This window comes from Chenopodium album, chromosome 10 (assembly GCF_948465745.1).
Source record: "Chenopodium album chromosome 10, dcCheAlbu1.1, whole genome shotgun sequence".
NCBI classification, from domain to species: Eukaryota; Viridiplantae; Streptophyta; class Magnoliopsida; order Caryophyllales; family Amaranthaceae; genus Chenopodium; species Chenopodium album.
In genome coordinates, this window is record NC_137843.1 from 60,315,385 (window position 1) to 60,341,496 (window position 26,112).

A 26,112-nucleotide genomic window follows, 5' to 3' on the forward strand; every position below is an offset into this window, starting at 1 on the left:
TGTGGAATTCATAAAAGTTATGAAATAAATTGTACGAGAGTACCATTTAACGAAAAGTGTGGGTAGAACATGTCTAATCATTAATATGAAATGGAGGTGGTAGTTTAATGTTGCTACATTTATTACGGAGTAATTATTTACAATTAAGTTTCAAATTTCAATGTTGCTTTAAGCGCATTACATTTAATTTATTTTTAACATGATCAAGAACCAACACATTGATAAGAATGTTTGACACATTATTTGACCAATTCCATGCTAAAATCCCACAATTTCCTAGCCAAGGTGTTATCCTGAGCTAGCTTAGAAGGCTTGGCTAAATCACAGTTATTGAAATATTCACCACTTATGCCTTTTACTTGTGGATGCAAAGCCACATAACATGTCGTCGCTGCTCCCTGCAACGAACGAGTTTATCATCAGAAGAAACGAAAGAATGAATCAACATTGCCAGTTTAATTTAATCATGTGTGTTTCAAGACACTTACTTGTGGAATATCTTTCATGAAAAAACAAGTAATAGGTCTCAAAAGCGTGTTAATAACTGCCGCATCCAAGCAATGCACAATTAAACCATAACTGCCGCATCCCATTCTCATGTCGAACACCTAAGTCACCAAGTAGTCGCTTCAACCACTTTAATTCACAAGTCATTGCATTCATACAACGATATTCTGCTTCCGATGAAGAAAGAGCTACAGTAGGCTGCTTCTTGGTTTTCTATGACACTGGAGACAAACCAAGAAGCACAAACCAACCACTCAAGGATCGTCTGGAGAGAGGACAACCTTCCCAATCTGAATCACACCAACCTTCCAACTGTAAAGCACTATCAGATCTCAATAAAATTCCCTGTCCCGGACTCTTCTTTAAATATCTAACAACTCGAAGAGCTGCTTCCCAATGACCAATCCTGGGATTTTGCATAAACTGTGACAAAATGTGTACATAATATGCTAAATCGGGTCTCGTAACAGACAAATAAATCAATCGACCTATGAGGCGACGATATTTCGCAATATCATGAAAATACTCTCCCTGAGATAATGCTAACTTGTGATTTTGTTCCATAGGGAACTCTGCAGGCTTAGCATCAAGTAAACCTGCTTCAGTAATAATATCCAGTGTATACTTCCTCTGGCAAATAAAAATTCCCTATTTGTTCCGGGCTACCTCTAGCCCCAAAAAATATTTCAACACTCCAAGATCTTTCATCTTGAAACAATCTCCCAGATATGATTTAAAACTGAGCATAGCATTTTTATCGTTGCCTGCAACAATTAAATCATCGACATATACTAACACATTAAGCTGCATTTTACCCTTTGTCAGAGTAAACAAAGAATAATCATAATATGGCTGTTTAAAGCCATAAGTTTTCAAAGCTGTAGCAAGCTTTGCAAACCAGCATCGAGGAGCTTGTTTAAGCCCGTACAACGATTTCTGCATCCTGCAAACTTTGTCAGAATTATCTTTCTCAAAACCAGGGGGAATTTTCATATATACCTCTTCTTCCAAATCACCATGAAGAAATGCATTATGAACATCCATTTGATGAACTTCCCAATTTTTCACTGCCGCTACTGCAAGAAAGGTTCGAACAGTCACCATTTTTGCTACTGGAGCAAATGTCTCATTGTAATCTATTCCTTCAACCTGATGATTGCCAAAGATGACTAATCTCGCTTTTAATCTCTGCAAATTCCCATGCTCATCATACTTTTCTTTGTAAACCCACTTGCTTCCAAGTGCCTTTTTACCCGATGGTAGTTTCTCTAGCACCCAAGTACCCTGCTCTTCTAGAGCCTGGATCTCATCCGCCATTGCTTTCCTCCAACCCTCGTGTTTCATGGCCTCCTTGAAACTTTTGGGTTCATTTCCACCTGTGATAGCAGAAATATATGTTCTATGTTTCACAGAAAATCGGTGAGAATCAATAAAATGTGTTATAGGGTAAACAGTACCTGAGGAAGGCGATGTCACAGGTGAACGCTGAGAAGATGCAGATGGACTACTATTTCGGATCGTATGTGTCACAAAGTCACGGAACTTTACAGAAGGAATTTTTGTTCTCTTGCCTTTACCCAAGGCCTCATCATCGTTTTGTTGAACACCGATTGCTGCCTCTGTATTGTGCTCTCGCTGCCCAGCTTGCTGCTGTGTCTGGGGGCTGGAAGGTGACGTAACCTGCTGCCCATGCTGAACAGCAGACGCAGGGAGTCAGCAGGCTGGTCTGCGTGCCTGGCAGACTCTCCCGCAACCTGGTTGTTGGGTGTGTCTTCATGCCGCAGGCTGGCTGCGTTGTGGCCTGCTGCCCCTTCACCCATATCATCAAATCCCACGCCCCTCACATCCCTCTCATCATTCTCCAAAGAACACTCATCATCACTCACTCCATGATCAACACAAGGCATAGAACATGTCACGGATTTCTCAGTTACAGTAGATGTAATAAATGGAAATTCATCCTCATGAAAAATCACATCCCTCGAAACAAATATTTCCCGGGTCTCCAAGTCATACACCTTCCACCCCTTTTTCCCGAAAGGATATCCGATGAACACACATTTTCTACTACGACTTGCAAACTTGTCACTCTTACTTCTTTGATTGTGAGTATAGCATAAACACCCAAACACCCGAATATACTCATATGAGGGTTGTTTGTCAAATAAAATGTCACAAGGGGTTTTATAATCAAGTAAACGAGATGGGGTTCGATTAATCAAATGACAAGCGGTTTGGACACACTCCCCCCAAAATTTGAGAGGTAAATTGGCTTGAAATCTCAAAGCTCTAGCAACATTTAAGATGTGTTGATGCTTTCGCTCAACACGGCCATTTTGTTGAGGTGTTCCGACACATGAGGTCTCAAAGTATATGTCATTTTCAAAAAAATAATTCTTCAAAGAATTAAACTCCGTACCATTGTCACTACGAACCACTTTGATATCTTGATTAAATTGACGTTTCACAATAGCAACAAAATTAAGAAACATATATTCAACTTCCGTTTTATTTCTTAATAAATAAGTCCACACCCCTCGAGAATAATCATCTACTATAGTTAAGAAGTAATGAGCACCACAACTCGAAGGTGTCTTGTAAGGCCCCCATAAATCTATGTGAACAAGTTCAAAAATTCGACTAGCTTTATTTTGACTCAAAGGGAAACTACTCTGATGTTGTTTTGCTCGAGGACATACATCACATGATTTAAATTTATTGCTACTACGACTCACAAAAGGAAGTTGTTGAAGAACCTTTCTCGAAGGATGCCCCATACGTTGATGCCACAACTATGTTGATTGATCCCCATCTATCTTCAAAGCCTTCACCATAGGAACACCCCGAAAATAGTATAGTCCATCTACTCGTTCACCCGCTCCAATCACCTTCCTCGTCGCTAGGTCCTGTATAACACAAAGTTTATTAGTAAATTGCTTGACGCAATTTGATTCATCACATAATTGAGTTGTCGAAATTAAGTTGCAATTCAATTGAGGGACATAAAGAACATTGTTAATAGTCAATCCCCCTTGCAATAGGACCGATCCAATTTTGGAAGCATTGGCATAATTCCCATCCGGCAATCCCACCGGATAATGGCTCACATTCGTCACATTTCTCAAAAAAGAAAGATCACAAGTCACATGGTTTGAGGCACCCGTGTCAATAATCCAACCCAAATCGTACTTACTGGGAAGCTTGGACTTAATAGAGTTTAAATAATCAAGTAGTTGCTTTATTTGAGCCGACGTGACCCCTACAAGGGCAGCCCCATCTGCAGTGGTGACAGCAGCCCCTTGTAGAGGCCGAGAAGCAGGCTGTCCGCCTATGTTGTTAGCTTGAGCGGGAGAAGCAACGCCCCCTTACCCATGACTCGACCCTTTTCACGTCCACCCCACTCGGGATATCCTGGACGCTGAAAACAAGTGGCCATATCATGGCCCTGACGGTGGCAGTGAGTACAAAACAAATCCGTAGCCATCACGCAACTTCTCATGATAAACACACAATTCTTCACACAAGAAATTTAGTAAAAATAGAGTTGATGAACCCTCACAAACTCACAAAAAAACGTGGAACTGATCAAATTCCCACAAATTGAGTTTGTATTCCCACAAATTCAATCACAACTCCCACTAATTATAAGTGAGAACTCTCACAATTATAAAAAATTGGCACCCAAATATGATCCCACAAACTGAAGAATGCCGCAAATAATATGCACAATGATCCGAAACACTGTTCCGATCCAATTAAAAAAAAATTAATTTATGTGAACTCTCACACTCTCACGATGACACGAAATTATGTAAATTACGTGTAATCAAACGTCAGAAAAAAAAATTTGGATCAAACCTAAGCTCTTGATACCATGATAAAATATAAAGAATAATTCTCTGTAATTCTCATTCATCACAATAGCCACATACAATATGTATATATTAGGTATACTTGGAGGGCAAGACCAAATAACCTAAAATAGCTCACAATATACTCTAGGATATATTTTCACAATATTTACAATTATCTTGTTTCCTAAAATATATCCCAATAATATACAACAGTTTGCAAAAAATTAAAAAAAGTGACGTACGTATACCATCTACTAATCTGTTACTTTTGACTATTTTGGTGTAAACATATCCAGGATGAACTGCATTAGCAATTATATCAACCCCATCATCCTGATCAACAAAAGGATTTTCATCACAATTATTATCGTAGTTGTATCTGAAAGCTGCAGATTGAGCAGTACAAGATCAAAGGGGCTAATGTCTGAATAGTGTGTACAAGATGGATTATTTGAACGCGTTACCTTAAGTTGTTTTGCTAGCTCTCTGACATGCAAGATTTTAGCAAGTTTTGATTGACCATATGCAGCACATCTAGAGTACCTGCGTATATATAATATAGTACGATTAGTGGTCTAGTGGATGAGTGCAAATTTTGTAATTTTTGGGTCTTTTAGCCCCCTTTTGCACAACCAAGAAAAAAGGGTGGATGAGTGCAATCAAAGACGATACAATTCTTAATACTTCCTCCGTGTTTTTTTAATGCATCACTTTGATTTTTATACTATTCCCATTTGACTTAAATTTTTTGCTATTATAAAATAAATAAATGTTATTATATAATACTACGTATATCATTAGATTCGTCACAATGTCTACTTTAATATTATAATTTTGTTACAATTTTTACTAATAGACAATTTAAAATATTAATGGACAAAAGTCTTGGCAAATGCGCAGATCAAACTAATGTATTTAAAAAAAAAAAAAAAATTAAAAAAAAAAACTTCGTTTGTACATAAGATTAAATTCTATGGTTACCGGCCAATGTAATTTTTTTGCAAACTTGCAATAAGAAATCCATGATCATTTTTATACACCTATAAGACATTAATTAACCCAAGGGCACGTAGTCTAGAAGCAAGTAATGTGTTACCTTGATGGATCATTGAGTTCATCAAAAAGGATTCCTTTACGATATGTGAAAAGATGAAATATCGATGAAACATTAACAATCCTTCCCTGTATACCACTTTCTAGTACTGTCTTTTTCATGGTGTCCAATAGCAGATGTGTTAGCAGAAAATGACCTGTAGATGATAATAAGACATAAAATTAAAGCATATACGTTGTATTAAATCATGGAAGTTGAGGTGCAATTGTAATTAATTAGTCTACAAAATGTGAATTTTTTTAGGAGGAGGATGTACCAATCTAGGTACAACTAGACCAGGGAATCCTGACCCGACCCGGTGACCCGTGTCCCGAAAACGTATATCCGAAATTGACCAGAACACGAAACTGACCCGACTCGATCCGAAGTGGAGTTGATTCGAACTTGACACGATATTCGAATTGACCCGACCTGGTCCATACCAGACCTGAAATTGACCCGATACCCAGAGTGGCCGGACCCGACATTGACCCGATGCTCGAAGTGACCCGACCCGATCTTGACCCGAAAAGCAATGAAAGGCTGAGTTAACGCTATAGGCTTTCGCGTCATCCAACCGTTCTTGGGGGGATCCCGCTCCCAAACACTCAAAACCTATAGTGACCCGAACTATACCCGAAATGACCCAACTCAAAATTAACAAATACTCAAAAGGAAATTTTAGATTTTAACACCCTCATAAAAAAAAAATTTATTTTAACACCAGACAAACTTAGAAAAAATTAGTATTACCACCACTTAACGGATTCCGTTTAGGAATTCCGTTAAGTGTGGTCCACGGTGACACGTGTCACCATTTTATTTGTTAAAAAAAATTAAAAAAAATAGAAAACCTAAAACGAACCATCCCAGCCACCACCACAGCGCCACCATCGCTCCACCACCGCCCTCCCCCCAACCCACTATTGCCCTCCCCGAACCCACCACCGGCGGCGCACCAGCACTCCCAACAATTCTGAACCCTCCCCCTCCCTTTCCCGCAACCGTGTCGCCCCCAAAAACCACCAAACTCAAAACCCTCCTTCCCTAAAACGACCACGAATCCGGCCACAAATGGCCAAAATCGGCCGATTTTGGGGCTGAGTGGCCTTAATCGGACGATTTCGGCCATTTGTGGCCGGAATTGTGGCTGTTTTGAGGGATTCGTGGCTGTTGAGGGTTGTGGGTCGTGGGTTTGGTTGTTTTTGGGGCCGATTACGATTGCGGGAAAGGGAAGGGGGGTTCAGGTGGGTTGGGGGAGGGAGGGGGAGGAGACGCGCCGCTGGTGGTGGCTTCGGGGAGGGCAGTGGTGGGTTGGGCGGAGGGTGGTGGTGGCGCGGTGGTGGGGCTGGGGTGGCTGGGGTAGTTTTAGGTTTTTTTTTTTCTTTTTTTTTATTTTTTTTCTGTTTTTGGCCAATAATAAAGCGACACCTAGCTTTATGGGCCCACTTCACGGATTCCTAAACGGAATCAGTTAAGTGGTGGTAATACCCGTTTTTTGGAAATTTGTATGGTGTTAAAATAATTTTTTTTTATGGGGGTGTTAAAAACCATTTTCGGGTTTTTATGAGGTGTTAAAATCTAAAATTTCCTACTCAAAATGATCTAATTGATTTAGGGCTTAATTACTTTACCCAAATAAACACTTATCGAAAATAACATAAACATCATAGTCTTGTGTGTATAGTACTGTTGAAATGTGCGTGTAATTTAGTACTTGTAATTCATAAGGAGTTCCACTTTATTAGGAACACTTATTATAGTGATCATACATATGAAAAATACAGTTTTGTGTATATAGTACTGTTAGATTGTCTAATGAATATATTATTAATATTCAATTGTTATACTTTATACTTATTAATAATTATAATATATTATTGCTCAAATTTCTACATTGAAATAGACGAAAATTGACCCGATCAAATTGACCCGACCTAAATTTGACCCGACCCAAACTTGACCCGAAGACTGACTCGGTCCGAAATGACTAGACCCAAACTCAACCCGACCTAAAGTATTGACCCAATACCCAACCTGACCCGAATTACCATTGACCCGAAACTGACCTGAAACCCAAATTAAGCCGACTCGAATATTGATTGACCCGACCCGTACCGTACCCGAACGACCCGTTTGCCAGGTCTAAGTACTCCCATCCTTTCAATTTGAAAAGAACATAACAGTATTTTGTAAAGAACATCTAGCGCTTCTCAATCTTTAAATGAATTATTTGTTTGTTCTTTCAAAAAAAAAAAAAGGACAATTATTTTTTTCGTGATTGAAGAATTTTGGCAATTATTTCCCATATTAATAGGATTTCAATTTAGAAATTTTAATATTTCTCCATATTTTCAATTTTTTGAATTCTTTAGATAAAGGAATAAAAAAACTTAGAGAGATAGATAAATTCTACCGACGATGGCTATGCATTTAGATTGAGTTTTGTCTGCTTTATTTGATCATTGTTTTGTTAACGGAGTGATTGAGAATAAAGATGAATTCGTGGATTTGGTAATCAAAGGAGATTGAAGGTAATTTTGGATGAATTTTGTATTTATATTTCATTAATTTTGTTATTTTAGATTTGAATGAAGATATTTTGCATTATTATCATAAAATTCATTGTTTATTTTCATTTTGATATTTGATGAATCTGGATGTTGATGAATTTGAGATCAATGTGACAAAAGTTTAAGATAATGTTCTTCATAAAATTAATAGTGTTATGTTCATTGTTATTAATAGCTCTGAAATAAAAGTTGAATTTTAATTTAAGGAAAAATTGATGGGAATAATCCCACCTTTTGAGCGTCGAAGATTAATAATCCCACCTTTGATATCAATCCACTTTAAATGGTCCCAACCGGTAAAGTAACCTGTTATAACAAGTTACTTGACACGTGGCAGCCTATGATTGGTCAAAAAATAAAAATAAAATAAAATAAAATTTTTAAAAAAGTTAGATATTTTATTAAAAAAAAACAAACAAAAACCACCCACCACCAACCACCAACCAGCTGCCAAGCCCCAGCCACCCTCCCCGCCTCTTGCAACTGCCGTCATTACCGCCAATATCCCCTGCCCAACAACGCCGACCGCCCAGATTGACTCCCCCAGCGCCGACGCCCCCTCTTCGCCTCCCCCGAACCACCAACCTCCCTTCCACTACCACGAAAACCCTCGAAAATCCTTTTTCTGCCCCAATCCCGAGTCCTCCCCTTCCTCTGTCCTGATCTCGGCCTCCCTCCCTTTTCCCGGGCTTTGATTTGGTGGGTTTTCGATTATTGAAGGTGGTTTTGGGTTTGGTGGGTTTTTGACCTGAATCGAGGTCAGGGGAGGAAGGCGCGGTGGGAATGGGGTTAGGGTTGGGGATGGCTAGCCGGAGCGGCGTGGTGATGACGGTGGCGGGGAGACGGGGTAGCTGGTGGGTTGTTTTTTGAATTTTTGAAGGTGGTTTTGGGGTTGGGTTGGCTGGGGTGGATTGCGGTATGGTGGTTTCAAGTCTGGCTAGTGGTGGCGGTGATTTTGGGTCTGGGTGGTGGGGTGGTGGTTCTGATGTTTGGGTTTGGTTGGTGGTGGGGATGGTGGTGGCTGTGGTGTAGGGTGGTGTTTTTTATTTATTTATTTTTAATTTTGGACAAATCAAATTGTGACACGTGTAAAATAAACTTAATAAAAAAAAATTACCTCTTCAACCGGTTACTGGTTACCCGGGACCATTTTGAGCGGATTGATATCAAAGGTGGGATTATTAATCTCCGACGCTCAAAAGGTAGGATTATTCCCATCAATTTTTCCTTAATTTAATTCACAAGTTTTGTTTAAATATAATGTATGTTCTTTTTGTATATATCTTTTGTTCTTTTATTATATTCTTTATGTTCTTTTGAAATAGACACTCAGAAATTATCATGTTGCACTTTTTTATTTAAACGGATGTATCATACGCATAGTACATCCACATCCACAAATGTAGATTGCAATTTTTTCGATTCTTAATGTGGGACTAAACAGAGACGAAAGAGGAGAGAAGCAATGGATGCACCTAGAAGTCTAGAATCTACATATATATAAATTCTCCTTTTTATATAGCAAGATTACTCACCCAAGTAGTTTACTGCGAATTGTAGCTCTATGTTGTCTTGGGAGAGAGTAAAAGGGCAGCCGAACACTCCTGCATTGTTTCTAAGTAACAAAAAGTGAAAATATACGGTTACTACATTGCATCAACTAAGAATCTAAGACTCAAGGGAAATAAAAAAAAGATGCAAATTAAATTTTCTTACACAAGAATGTTCAAGGGTTGATTAAGGGTCTGTTCACATTTACTTAATTTCAGTTCAGTTCAGCTCTAATCAGTTCAGTTCAGTTTAGTTCAGTTCCAATCAGTTCAGTTCAGTTCAGCTCTTAATTTCCCTCTCACATAAAATATTCATTTCAGCTCAATTCAGTTCAGTTCAGTTCCAATCAGTTCAGTTCAGCTCCAATCAGTTCAGTTCAGTTCAGTTCAGCTCAGTTCAGTAAACATGAACAGGCCCTAAGAGACTTAAATTCTGATGCAAATTTTCTAATAGATGCCATTGAGCTCAAATCCAACTCCACAATATCAACCTTAGCACTCGGAGTTTCTTCGAGTATTTTAGTCCTAATCTTTGTTCCAGCAGCCATGTTCTTATCTACCATGATAACATGAACACCACGTAAAGCAAGAACTCGTGATGTTTCAGCACCAATGCCACTCGATGCTCCTGCAGATCGTGGATCAATCGATAAATGGAGATAAAAGTACATTGTGCTGAATACAACAAATTATTTTTCATAATTGTGAAGCACACATTACGTCAAATCGTTACAAATAATATGAACCAGAAGTAAGATATATTATTCACAAGAGTAAAAAGGACCTGTGACAATGGCAGTGAGGCCGGTACCATCAATTCCATGTGTAACATCTTTCGCTGATGAAGACGCAGAAAATCCAGATGAATTTTTTCTTCCAAAAAACCACATTTTGATTATTTACTATTGATTTTTTCTCTTGAGTTCTAGCATGTACGTTATAAATGCAGAGGATGCTCTTCAAAATAAGAGTAATCAATTATTGTGATGCTCCCACATTTTAAATTATTTTGGACCAATATAAATTGAGTTTATATATACATTAAATGTTTTGGTAGTTTCTTACGAATTACTAGCTAGTATTGAAATTTTAACTAGTTCGGACTTCGAAGTACCATTTTGGGATGTCTCACGTTTTTTACAACTGAAATGGGATAGCAGGAATAATAAATAGACCACGTACCCTGCTTTCAAAAACAATAAAAAAAAAAAAAATAGATCACGTATCGTACATGATTGAGGTTTTTTTTTTTTGGTTGGTAAGGAGAAGTGTCATGTCGAGTCAGAATTTCTCATAGATCCTCCCGATCTGGGATCTCTTTCCCTACTCTTAAAGTAATTCTAGCGGAGTTTGATCCCACAAGCTCTTGATTATGAAATACAAACCTTCACGTCTCCATAATTGAGTTGCTGCTCGTACGTACTGCTGCCTTTAATGTATATTTAACTATAATTTATTCAATCATAAGTTAGCCCAATTAGACCACCAGAGACAATATATATCTTGTTTCCTTTGTGCCACTTCTAACTGTATAATTATTTTATTTTATTTTTTTTCGAGGGAAAGATAGAGCGGGTTTATTATTAAGGTTCTATTTAGTTCACCTTGAAAATATATATAAAATAATATAACTTTAAAGTAAAAATAAGCTAAGTTCAGCAAGATAAGGTGAAGTGAGTATATAGGGCCTAAATCAATCTCCTCTAAAGTTGTTTACGGAAAGGTGCCGGTGCAAACTTTCAAGATGAATATTGTAAATGTGATTAATTTCTTTGAGAGTAGGTTAATGTTTTGACATGTGATACTCCGTAATAGTTGTATTGAGAATTAGGTATGTATGAAGAAAAATTTAGGCCCCGCTTACTCCACCTTATTTTTGCTGAACTGAAATTATTTTTACTGAAACAAAATTATATTTGTTGAACTGAAATTAATTTTACTGAACTGAAATTATTTTTGCTGAACTGAAATTATTTTTACTGATTTTCCATTATAATTCTTCTTTAAGATAACTGAATTTTACTAAACTGAAATTAATTTTACTGAACTGAAATTAATTTTACTGAACTGAACTTATTTTTGTTGAACTGAAATTATTTTTACTTAATATTATTTTTTTAAGGTGAAGTAAACAGGGCCTTATTTGTGAAAATAACAAGTTTTTTTAATTCTACTCGTATAAAATAATTGAAAAGTAATAAATTAACAAAGGGAACAAACATATGTATCTAATTATTTATCTTTTAGTTGGGAGTTGGGAATACTATTTTCAGTCATCTCAAATTGAGTCCTTTGACAACTAAAATGCAGGCGACAGCAAGAATAATAAATAGACCACTATAATTATTGTCTTTGATAATGTTTATTTAACTAAGCAGTACGCCTATAATTAATTCAACGATAAGTTAGCCAAACTATATCACGAGGCATTTTAAAGGGAGTATAGCAGTGCATTTGTTGGTGTATAAAAAGGGATATTTATGAAATTACACATATGCATAAATATATTCATATTCTGAATTTAAAATAGTATTATTGGATACTTAAATAATACCACTAAGCATTTAATGGTATTATATATACATGTAGTGGTACTCTATATCTATATATATATATATATATATATATATATATATATATATATATATATATATATATATATATATATATATATATATATATATTCTACTAATTGTATGCATAGATCGATAGTACCACTGAAGATTTAATAGTATTATATAAGCTTTCAGTGTAACAATTTGAAAGCGATCCTAATCACATGACGACAATTTGACCAAAAAAAAAAAATAGATGGGAGTCCTCCAAAACCACCATATCTTGTTTCCTTGGTGCCAACTTCCGAGTTCTAATTGTGTGACTATGTCATTATTATCTTCATTTAACTTCATTATTTTGGTTCTTATATAGAGATAAGGTGGCTAACGGCCTAATGTCGTAACTAGTCATATTTAAAGAACTCTTTTAGTTTGACTTTATGTAACAAATATGCAAACTAGTTATAATTTTAATTGTAAAAATAAAAAAAATTAAAAAAGTACTTGTAACAAATTTAGTTGTTGAAAACATTGATGAGGAAAATATATACTCGTAAAGAGGAAAAGGCTACACTGTATGTGGTCCCCACATACAATGTGATGTGTCAATCTTTAATTGGTTGGTGAAATGGGTTCCAAAATCCACTATATTTGAAATTTTATTTGAATTTCAAATAAATTTCTAGTTTATCCTCAACTTTGAAATTCAAAATTTTGTATTATTTCCCATGCAAATTTTATTTCTATTTAAAAAAAAAATTGTTCATTTCTTCAATACTATGAACAGTAACAGCAGCCATGAAAGATCGAAATATGATGAAGAATTTTTTTTTTTTTTTTTTTGAAAGAACGATGAAGATTTGTTGATGAAAAATCTTATATTGACTATGTATTCATAGTAAAAGGATAATTGCATTTGATAACATCACATCGTAAGTACCTCGTCAACCGTACTTTTTATCAAGTTAGTGTATGGGATTATAGTGGGATGATAATTGAATCAAACATTGTGTTTTGGAGGTTTAAGCAGCAACGTTTAATAAAATGGTTCAATATTGACTTTTTGAAAGTGGAATTGAAAGATAAAATGGTTCATGATTTTTTGGAGTTCAAATGGAGTATATTCCAATTATATAATTAATCATCGTGTAATTATAATTTGTATAAGATACTGTGTGATATAATTTGTGATTTAATTGAGTTAATCTTCATCATTTAATCATCTACAACTATTAAAATAGGTGTTCTACCCTTTTTAATTTCAATTGAACTATTGAATGACCATCTTCTTCTTCTTCTTCCTGTTTTCTATTGATTTTGGATTATTTTATAAATACAATAATTATTAAAGTCACAAAATAGTCTAAGTCATATTCGTTAACAGAAATAATGGTGTGTTGAAGGACCTCATCAATGGCTGAAAAATGTATAAGGTCGACAAAAATGTCAAAATACCTCAATAATATCAAGCACTTCAACTTATTAATTTATTTAGTAACACAAGTAAATTATTTAGTAACACAAGCAGTTATGTTGTTAACCAAATATCTTAAACCGATGTAGCAATACTTATTATAAAAAAAAAAAAATTCATGGTGTTCATCCTACAATCTTGGTTACTAATGCTGAACATAAATTTGCACCAACGAAACATTGTCTCCACGTTCGATCCATCACAAGAATATAAGCTACCTTTCATTCAACTTTTATTTGTCCTTACCCTCAAATTGATATTTGCAAATATAGTAACAAATATTAATATCTTAAATCTTGTGATGAGCAAGTTATATTTTATATATACACTATTATTTTGTAGTAACAAGAAAACCCAAAAAGAAAATTATAAATATATAATTATTTAGTACGTAATACATTGGTATATTGAATATAATTCTAAATAAATTTTCAAACTTTGAAAACTATACAAAATTATAACTTTCAAAGTTATCAATTTATACTTTAATAATTTTACTAGATAAAAAACATTGATCGTTAGAAAATAAAGCAACATTAATCATGTGTAATATTTTTGTTTGAATTTGTTTTATGTCCAAGAAAAAGAGGTGAAAAATGTTTAGAGTTATATTTGATGTGAAATAGACACGGTCAATGAAAATAAAGTCATAAGAAATAAAGATGAATATGTAAATAGTAAACAGTAATCGAGTTTTACATCAATAATAGCCATTGATGTGAAACCGTAAGTATATGGTGAATATCTCGCAATATAAGCTACTAACACACCGCTTATAAATTGTTACACATTCAATTTGGTACCTAGTTCGGATCCCATCCTTAATTAATCACAATGTATTATTATTGTAGTATCCTTGATCACATAATAATCTGGTAACAAAAGAACGAAAGTATAGTATTGAAAACTATATATTCTATGCATAGATGTTACTTTTTTTAGTAACAACTTTTTTTTAACAGAAAAGTAACAACTAACTTATTATTAAAGAAATAAGTCGTAAACACATGAGATATTGAGCAATAGTGACAACAAAAATTATATTGTGTGTATGTAACCAATCATGATTCGATTTAAACTCTTAGATACTTTATTTAAATCTTCAAATCTATCTTTTAAATATTACTATACTTAGATTGTAACTCTCAAATGTCTCAATAATATTTCAAATTTAGATGTTTACAAATAAAATGGCAAAGTAATGTTGAATGTTAGTACATACAACAATTATTGATTATATCATGCTATGCGAAAACTAATTTAACCTTCATATGAGTCATTATCAATTTTCTAATCTCCCACATAAACTAGTTAAGAAAGTTTAGAAAAATATTATCTGGAACTATGTATATATCTTATGTGATTATCAAATAAAAATTCATTAAATAGCACTTTCTAATATGTAATTTTTCAAAAAAAAAATGATCATAATGCAAGATTATGTTTAACGAGATAAGTTATAAACACACGAGAGTATTTAACAATAAGTGATAATAAATTGTGTGAAACCTTTCGTGTTTTCATTTTAACTATTAACTGTTTGATTTGAACCTTTAACGATTGAATTAAACTCTCCAATATAAGAATTAATCAGTACAACACTTGATAATTGATTTTATACGGTTACTTTATATGTAATAAAAATATAATCTGTGTAATTTTTTGGTATGTTTGAAATTTTTATAGTAACAATAATGACAAATTAGTAACACTTATTAATAAAATAACAAAATATAGTAAGGTTAGAATTGTCCAATTTCATAACATTTTCGAAAATATATTAGTATGGATGTCTATAAAAAGATTATTTAAAAATAATTTCATTTATATTTTTAGAATAATTTTTTGATTTGTAGTTTGTTAAATATCGTCAAATGAAGTATTATTCGATTTTTAAAATAAACATCTCTCTTCATTAATGACGCTGACTATGACATTATTTTTTCTGGTAACAAAATTGTACTTTTTAGTAACGTAAAATATTTCTTTAGTAAAGGAAAGATTATTTGGTGCCAATGAAATTTGTCCCGCCTTTTTCTGGTAAATGGCGTCAAAAACCAAAAATGTTTCCCTCTTAATTTTCCCTCTTAATTTTTTTAGTTAATGATGAGTTGTCAATTTTTAAATGGTGTTGTATGTTTGGTCCACATACAACAATTGTATGTGTATCACCTCCCCTCGTAAAGAATATATTTAAAGGTATAAATATCCGCACAATATTATTAAGAGTTAAAAAATAGGCAATTAACATTAATAAGGATACATAAGTAAATAAATATATACCCCACAATTATGTAAACATCACGTCAATTATTTTTCAATAAAATGTGGATTCCATAAAATATACCCACAATTATTTACATATTTTATTTATCAAGGTGATGGATCAGGCGGGATAGCCTCCAAAATAAAATCCATATACGTACATCGAGCCACAGTTCAACTATAATTAAGTTGGGTGTTCCATGACACATTATTTGATCAAATCCATGGTAAAATCCCACAACTTCCGCGCCAAAGTGATATCTTGAGATAGCTTAGAAGGCTTGGCTACTTTACAGTCGCTGAAATATTCACCACTTATGCCTTCCACATCTGGGTGCAAAGCCACATAACATGTTGTTGCTGCTCCCTATAATAATTTTAGATCATCATTAGAAGATCGATATATATGAGCTATAACTCTATATCGCGCTTATGATTGTAAGCTAGGTGTGGTTTTCATGATCGAAATTGGTTTGTGGTTTAAGGTAACTTACTTGATGTACATCTTTGAAGATAAACTTGCTAAGCATATGAAAACCGCCTGTTCAATTTAAGCAGTGTATTTTTAAAACCATCTCAAGTAGAATGTACAAGATCGAGTAAAGCTAATTTGCATTGGAATAGGAAAGAAAAACTTACGGTTTAAAAAGGTTTTATAGCGGAAAATATTTGTATATATTGCTCCAGGATGAAGAGAATTAGCAGTTATCTGAACCTTGTCATTCTGTTTATCAAATTAGAAAATACAGTTAATATAACTACGAATGGACATTAGATAATTGCCAGTAAAGGGGCTAATAATGGCCGGTTATTGACAAGGAAAGGACTACCTTGAAACGTCTTGCTAGCTCGTTAGCATGCAAATTATTGGTTGAGTTTTGATTGGAAATATCCAAAAAGACCACTCTGCCTGCATATTAACAACTACTAAGCCTATACAAACGAGCCGATGAAGGTTTCATTAGTATAAGGCCTTATTTAGTTTAACTTATTTTTACTTATTTCAGAAATAATAAGTTCAGATCACATCAGATCAGAAAATATAACCCGATCAGATCATCGTTTTATGTGCAATTTTTTATCGCTAAATATCTTTAATTTCATAATGAAAAAAATTATGAAAATTACATATTAATAAAATACACATTATTACGAATCTAACAAGATCTCACTTGATATATTTTTTCCTTTCAGATTATCATACACTTTAAGTCAAAGTTTGGTCAAATTAGACAGTAAGATAAGATCAAATTAAAGTTCAGATAAGCAAAAATAAGGTGAATTAAACAAGACCTCTTCATAATGTTTTATTTATTTATTTATTTATTTTTTATTATTGCACTATAGAGTTTGGACATTTTTTTTAAGTAGTGGGAAAAAGAAATAGAGAGAGGGGTAAAAGTACAAAATTACTCATGTGATGTAAACATAAATTAATAAAGATTAAAGATTCAAGTGTTAAAAGTAAGACTATATTGAGTGTTTACACTGTGAACCGAAGTATTTGTTTTCTAAAATTGACATAATGCAATGTTTGTAAAACTTCTTTATAAGGCAAGTGGTACAATAATTAATTAACAATATACTCCATTTGTTTTTTTTTTTAAATGCATCAGTTTGATCAGCACATTTGCTAAGATGTAATTTTAACCATTAATTAATATCTTTAACTGTCTATTAGTAAAAATTGTAACAAAATTATATTATGAAAATAGAATTTGTGACGAATCTAACAATATATTATATAACACTCCATACCAGTTTTTTATTTTATAATATCAATATATGTAAGAAATTGATGAATCACCCTGATGAATTGATTAGCCTATCAAAACGAATTCCTCCACAAATTGCGAGTCGATGAGCTACAGATGAAACAATAACAATCCTCCCCTTCTTACCACTTTCTAGTGCAGTGTTTTTCATAGTGTCCAACAAAAGATGTGTTAGAAGAAAATGACCTGTAAAATTATAATAACCTGTTATAAACTAATTGCTTAGAGTATCTAAGAAACGCCCTAAATCTTTAATCTAAACGACTGATAGCTGAAAGAACACTCATGACTCACCCAAGTGATTTGTCGCGAATTGCAGCTCTATGTTGTCTTTGGAGAGAGCAATAGGGGGTGCACACACTCCGGCATTGTTTCTAAGAAATAACCCGCGAAAAATCAACATAATGAACTACCATACCTCTGATTTTTTTTAGTTGCAACTTTGGGATATTATTTGTGAGATATAAAATATTCCAAAGTTGCAACTAAAAAAAATCGGAAGTAGTAGTAGTAGTTTCCTTTAACAAATTAAAACTTAATTAGGTAGTAGTGTATGTTTCATGACACCAAAGTTCTTACATTAAGATGTTTAAGGGAAAATTAGAGGACTTGTAATCTGATGCAAATTTTCTTACTGATGCCATGGAGCTCAAATCTAACTCCATAATATCAATTTTAGCACTCGAAACTTCATTAAGTATTTTAGCCCTGATTTCTTTTCCATTAGCAATATTCCTAATCGCCATTATAACATGAACACCACGTAAAGCAAGAACACGCGTTGTGAAAAGAAAAATTCTTCAAGGTGTTTTTACAGCAGAATTGCTGCATTCAATTTCATTGATTTTTATCAGTATTTTCACTGATATTTTTGTGTGTTACAAAGCTGCGCTCACCCCTCTACATCATATATATATGGCTGCTCTACAAATCCCTAGGATGATTCTAACCTAGGACAGCACACCAAGAAATTACCAACCAATTACAAAAGGACAGGGCACTAGAAAAAGACAAAATACAAAACAGAGAAAATATCACAAGCAGAGCATGTGACCTATAGCAATAGAAACCCAATTCTACATCCCCCCCCCCCCCCCTCCCTCAAGTTGGAGCTTGGGTTCAGTCACAAGTCCCAACTTGAAAGAAAGAAAATTATGTTGCTGCTGACTTAAGGATTTTGTCATGAGATCTGCAAGCTGCTGTTTCGATTGAACATGAATGGTATCCAAAAAACCTGCTTCAATATGTTCCCTCACATAATGACAATCAATGTTGAGGTGCTTTGTTCTTTCATGAAAGATGGGATTTTGACCTATGTGCTCAGCTGATTTGTTGTCACAATGTAAGAAAATTGGTTTTGGAACACTGACACAAAGATTTTGCAGAATATCATCCACCCACACAAGTTCACTTGTGGTGTGAGACATACTTCTGTATTCAGCTTCTGTGGATGATTTCGATACAGTCTTTTGCTTCTTTGTCTTCCAGGAAACAAGGCACTTTCCAACGAAAATGCAATAGCCAGTAAGAGATCGTGCACTAAAGGCACAACTTCCCCAATCTGCATCTGAATATCCTTCAATCTTCAATTCTGAATTTCTTGGATAATATAATCCCCAATCCATGGTTCCTTTCAAGTATCTGATCACGTGTAATGCTGCTTGTAGATGAGGTTTTCTGGGGCAATGCATGAATTGGGATAGTTGTTGTACTGAATATGATATGTCTGGTCTGGTAATATTTAAATACAACAACTTCCCAACAATTCTTCTGTAAATCTCCGGGTCTGCAAGGATTTCTCCTGTCTCAGTAGACAGCCTCATTCCTTTTGGAAAAGGGAATTTTGCTGTCTTGCAATCTTCCATGCCAACATTCTTGAGTATATCAAGTATGTATTTTCTTTGATTCAACAAAGTACCATGTTCATTTCTGTCTATTTCAATTCCAATAAAGAATCTCAATTCTCCAAGATCCTTAATGGTGAACTCAGAGTCTAAATTATCTTTCAATCTTTCTATTTCTTCCAAGTTGTCTCCGGTAATCAACAAATCATCAACATATGCTAAAATGATAGCTTGTTTCCCATCTTGTTCCTTTGTGAACATGGAATAGTCCTTCTTAGACTGTTTATATCCATGTCTTATGAGAAAACTCTTCAGCGCACAGTTCCATGCTCTCGAAGCTTGTTTGAGACCATAGATACTTCTCACTAACTTGCAAACTTGGCCTGGTTCACCTTTCTCGTACCCCTTTGGTGGCTTCATGTAGATTTCTTCTTCAAGAAACCCATGCAAAAAAGCATTATTTACGTCCAAATGCTGAAGCTTCCAGTTTTTGATTGTAGCAAGAGCAATCAAAATCCTAACTGTGCTGAGTTTTGCTGTAGGGGAAAAGGTATGGTGATAGTCTTTCCCTTTAATTTGCTTGTCACCTCTTACTACTATTCTTGCCTTCAATCTAACAACATTTCCATCTCTGTCACATTTCACTTTATAAACCCATTTTGAGTCTATTGCCTTCTTTCCTTGAGGTAGATCTACCATATTCCAGGTTCCATTCCTTTCCATTGCATCAAATTCTTCTTTCATAGCATTTTCCCATCCCGGATGTCCTTGAGCTTGCTCATATCTTTCTGGCTCTACCACCTTCACCATATTGCTCATACTAGCAACATACTTGGGCGAGTGCTTCTGCATTTCTTTTACAGTATGGATTGCAAGAGACTCTGATTGAATCTGAACTCCTGGTAGCTTGTATACATAATCTTTCAACTTAGTTGAAAGTGTTCTTTCCCTCTCTGATCTTCTAACACCTTGAGGTTCATCTTCAGTATTCTAGATTTGAGTGTTTCCCATAGAATCCTCAATACTTCCTGTCGAATTGAGGACACCATCAGAGATTTGCTCAACATGATCTGGTGAAGTTGACTCATCTGTTTGCAACACATCCAAACTCTCTACACTTTCTTGATGTATCGAGTTTTCACCCATCCTTACTTCCTCCACTTCGGAAACTAGCTGGGGCATTATCACTTGCTTTTGCATATTCTGATATACATTACCTTTCTTAGTAAGAAAGGGAAATATATCTTCTTGAAACTTCACATCTCTGCACATATATATTTTCTTTTCTGAAGATCAAATAACTTGTATCCCTTCTGTCCATAAGGGTATCCAAGTAGGACTGATCTGATTCCCTTTTCTTCAAATTTGTCACCCTTCTTTATTGTAGGTAACCCATAACACAAACATCCAATGACTCTTAGATGTCCATATTGAGGTTTCCTTTTGTTCAACTTCTCAAAGGGAGTCTTCCATCCCAGCACTGAACTATGAAGCAAATTAATGAGATAAGTTGCTCCTAGAATACATTCTCCCCAAAAATACTTGGGTAAACCTGCATGAAGCCTGATGGCTCTTGCTGTTTCTAAGAGAAACCTATGTTTTCTCTCTACTCTTCCATTCTACTGTGGAACACCTACTATACTTCTTTGGTGTAGAATTCCTCTTTCTCCTAAGATTTTTCCACATTCCTGTTGAAAAATTTCTGTCCCATTGTCACTTCTCACGATTTTTACTTTGCTGCCATACTGATTTTCAGCAAAGTTTAAGAAATTATTCAAAATCCCTTTCACCTATTCTTTATTGGACATAAGATGTGTCCAAGTAGCTCTGCTATAGTCATCTACTATAGTCAGAAAATAAGAAGCACCTGTAATATTTTTGACCTTATAAGGTCCCCACAAATCTACATGAATCAGCTCAAAAACTTTGCTAGCAATAGAATTACTCGGTTTAAAAGGAAGTCTGTGATGTTTAGCAACACAACAAGTATCACAAAAATATTCACTTAAGTTTTTACAATCACAAAAACTCAAATGTTTCATCTTAGACAAAGATACATGTCCCAATCTAGCATGTAAAATACTCAAGTTCTGTTTCATATCACTCACTACATTATTGCTACTGCTAGCACTATTACTTGAGCTATTCTTCACTTCATTCTTCCCAAAACTCAATCTGTAAAGCCCTTCTTCTATTTTTCCTCGAGCAATCACTTCCTTACTGATAGGGTCCTGTATTACACACCCATCTTTATTAAAATTTACCAAACACACATCGTCCTCTATTAATTTGCTTACTGACATCAAGTTGTGTTTGAAATCAGGAAGTAACAATACGTTTTTCAACATAATTCTGGCAGTTAATCTAACTGTTCCTATTTCCTTCACATTTTTCACTTGACCATCAGGAAGGCCTACCTTTATTGGATAATCTAAGAGTTTTATGGTGTGAAATAAATTCCTATTTCCTACCATATGGTCTGATGCACCAGAATCAACAATCCAACTTCCTGGATCAAAAACTTGAAAGTAATGCCCTACATTTGAGGCTAAGAGATTACCTGCAAAGTTTTCCATGTGTTGTTTGTCACTCATAGCTTTCATTACCTCCTGCACCAGAGTGGAAATCAGATTAGCATCTGGTTTAGTTCCACTCGATTCACCCTGCTCAAAGTTCTTGTCAAGAGGAGTTTCACCGGCATGTTCTGCATTTTCTTTCCCTGCATTTGCTGCTGTCTTCTGATTTCATTTCCCTTTTGGTGGATTTTTGAACCAATCTGGAAATCCATTGAGCTGAAAGCACCCTTCTCTAAGGTGTCCCCTCATACCACAATAGTAACACTTTCTTCATTTTTGCTTCCTTAGACTCTCTCTTCTGCCAAGTGTTGACAGGTTGTTTCTTCACATTCATTGCACTCATTTCACTGGTACTTTGCATATTTCCAGTGATTTCCTTTTGTTTCTCTTGTTGTTGCACAAGATGAAATGCTCTATTCACGGGTGGCAGTGGCTCCATAGCAAGAATGCTTCCTCTTATATTTTCAAATCCCTCATTCAAGGCCATCAGAAACTGAATCAGTTTGTTGAGAGACTCTGCATCTGCTAGCTTCTTCATCATATTGTAGGTACACTTGGTCATTGCACCACAAGTGCACTCAGGTATGCCTTCTATAGAAGATATGTGATCCCATAAATTTTTCAGCTTGCAGTAAAAATTCCCAACAGCTTGATTTTCTTGCTTTAGATCACTCAACTCCTTCTTAAGCTGATACAAAAGCGGAGCATTTGTTTGCCCATATCTCTCCTTCACTTCATCCCAGAGTTCTTTAGCTGTGTCTAAATAAATTAGACTCTCAGCAAGACTATTTGTCATGGAAGCAAGTATCCAACCCCTCACAGCATTGTCATTCCTGTACCATTTCCCATAATCAGCATGACCTGGGTTTGGTTTCTTCAGCTTTCCATCAATGTAACCAAGCTTGTTTCTTGATCCCAATGCCATTCTTATGCTTCTGGTCCAGTTCAGATAATTTTCACCATTAAAAATGATGATACCGAGTTGCTGATTGGAACTACTATGGTCAGAATTCGCCAAGTAGTATGGATCTGCATATGTATTTCCAGTTTGGGTTCCATCGTTCTCATTACTCTCAGGCATAATGAGACTTCAAAGATTGAATCTTTTGTTCAAAAAAAAAAAAGAAAATTTTGTTGATTTTGAGCGTTTACTGCTCTGATACCATGAAAAGAAAAATTCTTCAAGGTGTTTTTACAGCAGAATTGCTGCATTCAATTTCATTGATTTTTATCAGTATTTTCACTGATATTTTTGTGTGTTACAAAGCTGCGCTCACCCCTCTACATCATATATATATGGCTGCTCTACAAATCCCTATGATGATTCTAACCTAGGACAGCACACCAAGAAATTACCAAACAATTACAAAAGGACAGGACACTAGAAAAAGACAAAATACAAAACAGAGAAAATATCACAAGCAGAGCATGTGACCTATAGCAATAGAAACCCAATTCTACACGTTGTTTCTGCACCCAGGCCACTTGATGCTCCTATATACGTACAAGACATAGTTAAATCGATAAGTTTGTATCAAGCACACGAAAAAATTAATAATTTTCCTGTCAAAACATGAATTGAAAAATGGACCGTACCTGTGACAATGGCAGTGAGGCCGGTACCATCGATTCCATGTGTAACTTCTTCTGCTGTTGAAGACCCGGAAAATCCAGATGAATTATTCTTTTTTCCAAAACAACACATTTTGATTATTATGTCTTCGGCTATTATTGATCTTATTAATTAAATAGGCTATGTTACTCTGCTTGTTTCAGCCTTTTAATTGTTGCTTGTATTGAGCTAACTTAGCTCATAAATATCTTGTTTCCTATCATCCTATGTACCAACTTCCAACTGTATCAAGGAAATAAAGTACAATTAATACGTGAAAATGAAACTTGTACTGTTTTTGCAAATCATTTGCTCAAATTTTGCATTTAATTTATTCGTTTGTACAGAAAAGTTTTGTCACGTTTCAAAATAAAGAAAAGGGTTAGTACAGTACAGTATTAATTGCAGAAAAAATTGGATTTATATTAATTGAAAGAGGAAGTAGGTACAATAAATTATTAATTTGCCTACCAAAACATCAATAGACATTTGATTCACACCGTTTTATTATGATTAAGAAAAGGGTTAGTACGAGTACATATTAACAAGTGGATATCGTCGGAAGTGAAGGAACTCCAACCTTTTACTAGCTCAAGGTCTAGTTATTAGTTTGATCTAAATTAATTCTAATGTCATTTGCTAACTAATTCTACATTATTATGATTACTCTGTATAATTCACCTCTTGCGGAATAATTCACCTGTTGAATTGAAATTTGAGTAAAAGTAAACTACAAGGTCTACAACTACGAATGTTTAACAGTAGATTTGTCAGTAGAAAATGACATGCAAATGATAATAACCCAAAGGCAAAAGCTAATGAGTGCTCTCGGGGCGTTAGATAAGAGAATTAAAGTGGAAATATTAGAGTAAAATTAACATTAATTACACCGAACGACGCGTGATTTTGTCATGCATTCCTAACTTAATACCATTTCAACCAATATAATTATTCTTTATTTAACGCCCCGAGGCGCTCGTTAACAAGATCCTAACCCAAATAAGCATAAATAACATCATGGATATATCAAGGTTAATTTAGCTAGCTTGAGTGCTTACCCAAATAATTAATTGCAAATTGCATTTCTATTTTGTCTTTTGAGAGAGTAAAAGAGCAGCCAAAAACTCCTGCATTGTTTCTAAAAAAATAAAGGGGAAAAATGTTGTTACAACGTACATTGTAACTAGAAATCTATGATAAGATAGACTCAAGGAAAAGATAATACTATATGGATGGTTTTCTTACATAAGAATGTTCAAGGGATGATTAAGGGACTTGAATTCTGATGCAAATTTTCTAATAGATGCCATTGAGCTTAAATCCAACTCCATATTATCAACCTTAGCCCTCGGAGTTTCTTCGAGTATTTTAGTCCTAATTTTTGTTCCAGCAGCCATGTTCTTATCCACCATGATAACATGAACACCGCGTAAAGCAAGAACTCGTGATGTTTCAGCACCAATGCCACTCGATGCTCCTGCAGATTGCGGATCAATCGATTCCGTTTTGACTATATATAAGCGTGCAGTGTTCATCTATTTTATATATGAAAAAACATACTCAAGTAATCAGATGCGTAAAATGGAAAATAGGACAAACAAAAGGAAACAAAGTGAATAGATTTATTACGACGATCCGAGCATCATATAGTAGAATAAAAAAACAGATCGAGTAAAAAGTACCTGTAACTATGGCAGTGAGTCCAGCACCATCGATCCCAAGTGTAACGTCTTCTGCTGTAGAAGACCCAGAAAATCGAGATGAATTATTTCTTCCAAAAAACCACATTTTGATTAATTCTCTTGATTGAGTGTTAAATTAGCAGGTCATGTTATTGAGGGTGTTCTTAGAAATGATAATTCCAATTTCCAACAACGTCTATGATGCCTTTAAACAAATCCAACATACAACTAGGCAACTAGCTAGCTTACTAAGCTTAGCCTGCTGCGTGCATGACTGCATGTTACTTTCATCAACTGTTGCTTGTATCGTTGACTTAAATAATTATTACGTAGTGTTACATTTTTCACCTGTATTTTAATTAATCACTAATATTATTTGATTATAATAATGTATGAGTATATCTATATTAACACGTACTTGTATTACACTATAGCTACATGCACTGTTGACACATTTCTAGCTTATATACTTTTTTTAGTACATAAAGTATTTTTTCAATATATACTTCGTACTAGGAAAAAAAAAATCATGATTTGAAGGAATGATTTGATTTGTATATAATATTTGGTTGTAATTTTTTTTATTTTCGGTAATGTTTTCAAGTATTTTTTCAGTTAAAGTTCAGGGTGTTGTCATGTTGGTTGCACTCAAGCTATAATTAAGAGTGTTGATGCCAATTTTTCCTTTTTAATTTTGATGAAGGTCTTGTCATTCATTAACTTTCATTTATTATTAAGTAGTTAACTCTTGT

General features: G+C 34.6%; 1 protein-coding gene and 1 pseudogene across 1 annotated transcript; both read right to left on the minus strand.

The window, feature by feature from the left end:
* Positions 1 to 239: 239 nt before the first annotated feature.
* LOC145564413 (short-chain dehydrogenase TIC 32, chloroplastic-like) lies at positions 240 to 10,467 on the minus strand. Its single transcript, XM_081624719.1, has 9 exons — positions 10,362 to 10,467; positions 10,004 to 10,205; positions 9,744 to 9,785; positions 9,563 to 9,642; positions 5,458 to 5,611; positions 4,826 to 4,904; positions 4,604 to 4,694; positions 489 to 544; positions 240 to 398 (listed from the first exon to the last, which is right to left on the minus strand). The coding sequence occupies exons 1-9, from the start codon at positions 10,465 to 10,467 to the stop codon at positions 240 to 242; spliced, it is 969 nt and encodes a 322-aa protein (XP_081480845.1).
* A 5,612-nt stretch (positions 10,468 to 16,079) lies between these two features.
* On the minus strand, positions 16,080 to 25,466 carry LOC145564414 (short-chain dehydrogenase TIC 32, chloroplastic-like; annotated as a pseudogene).
* Between the last annotated feature and the right edge of the window lie 646 nt (positions 25,467 to 26,112).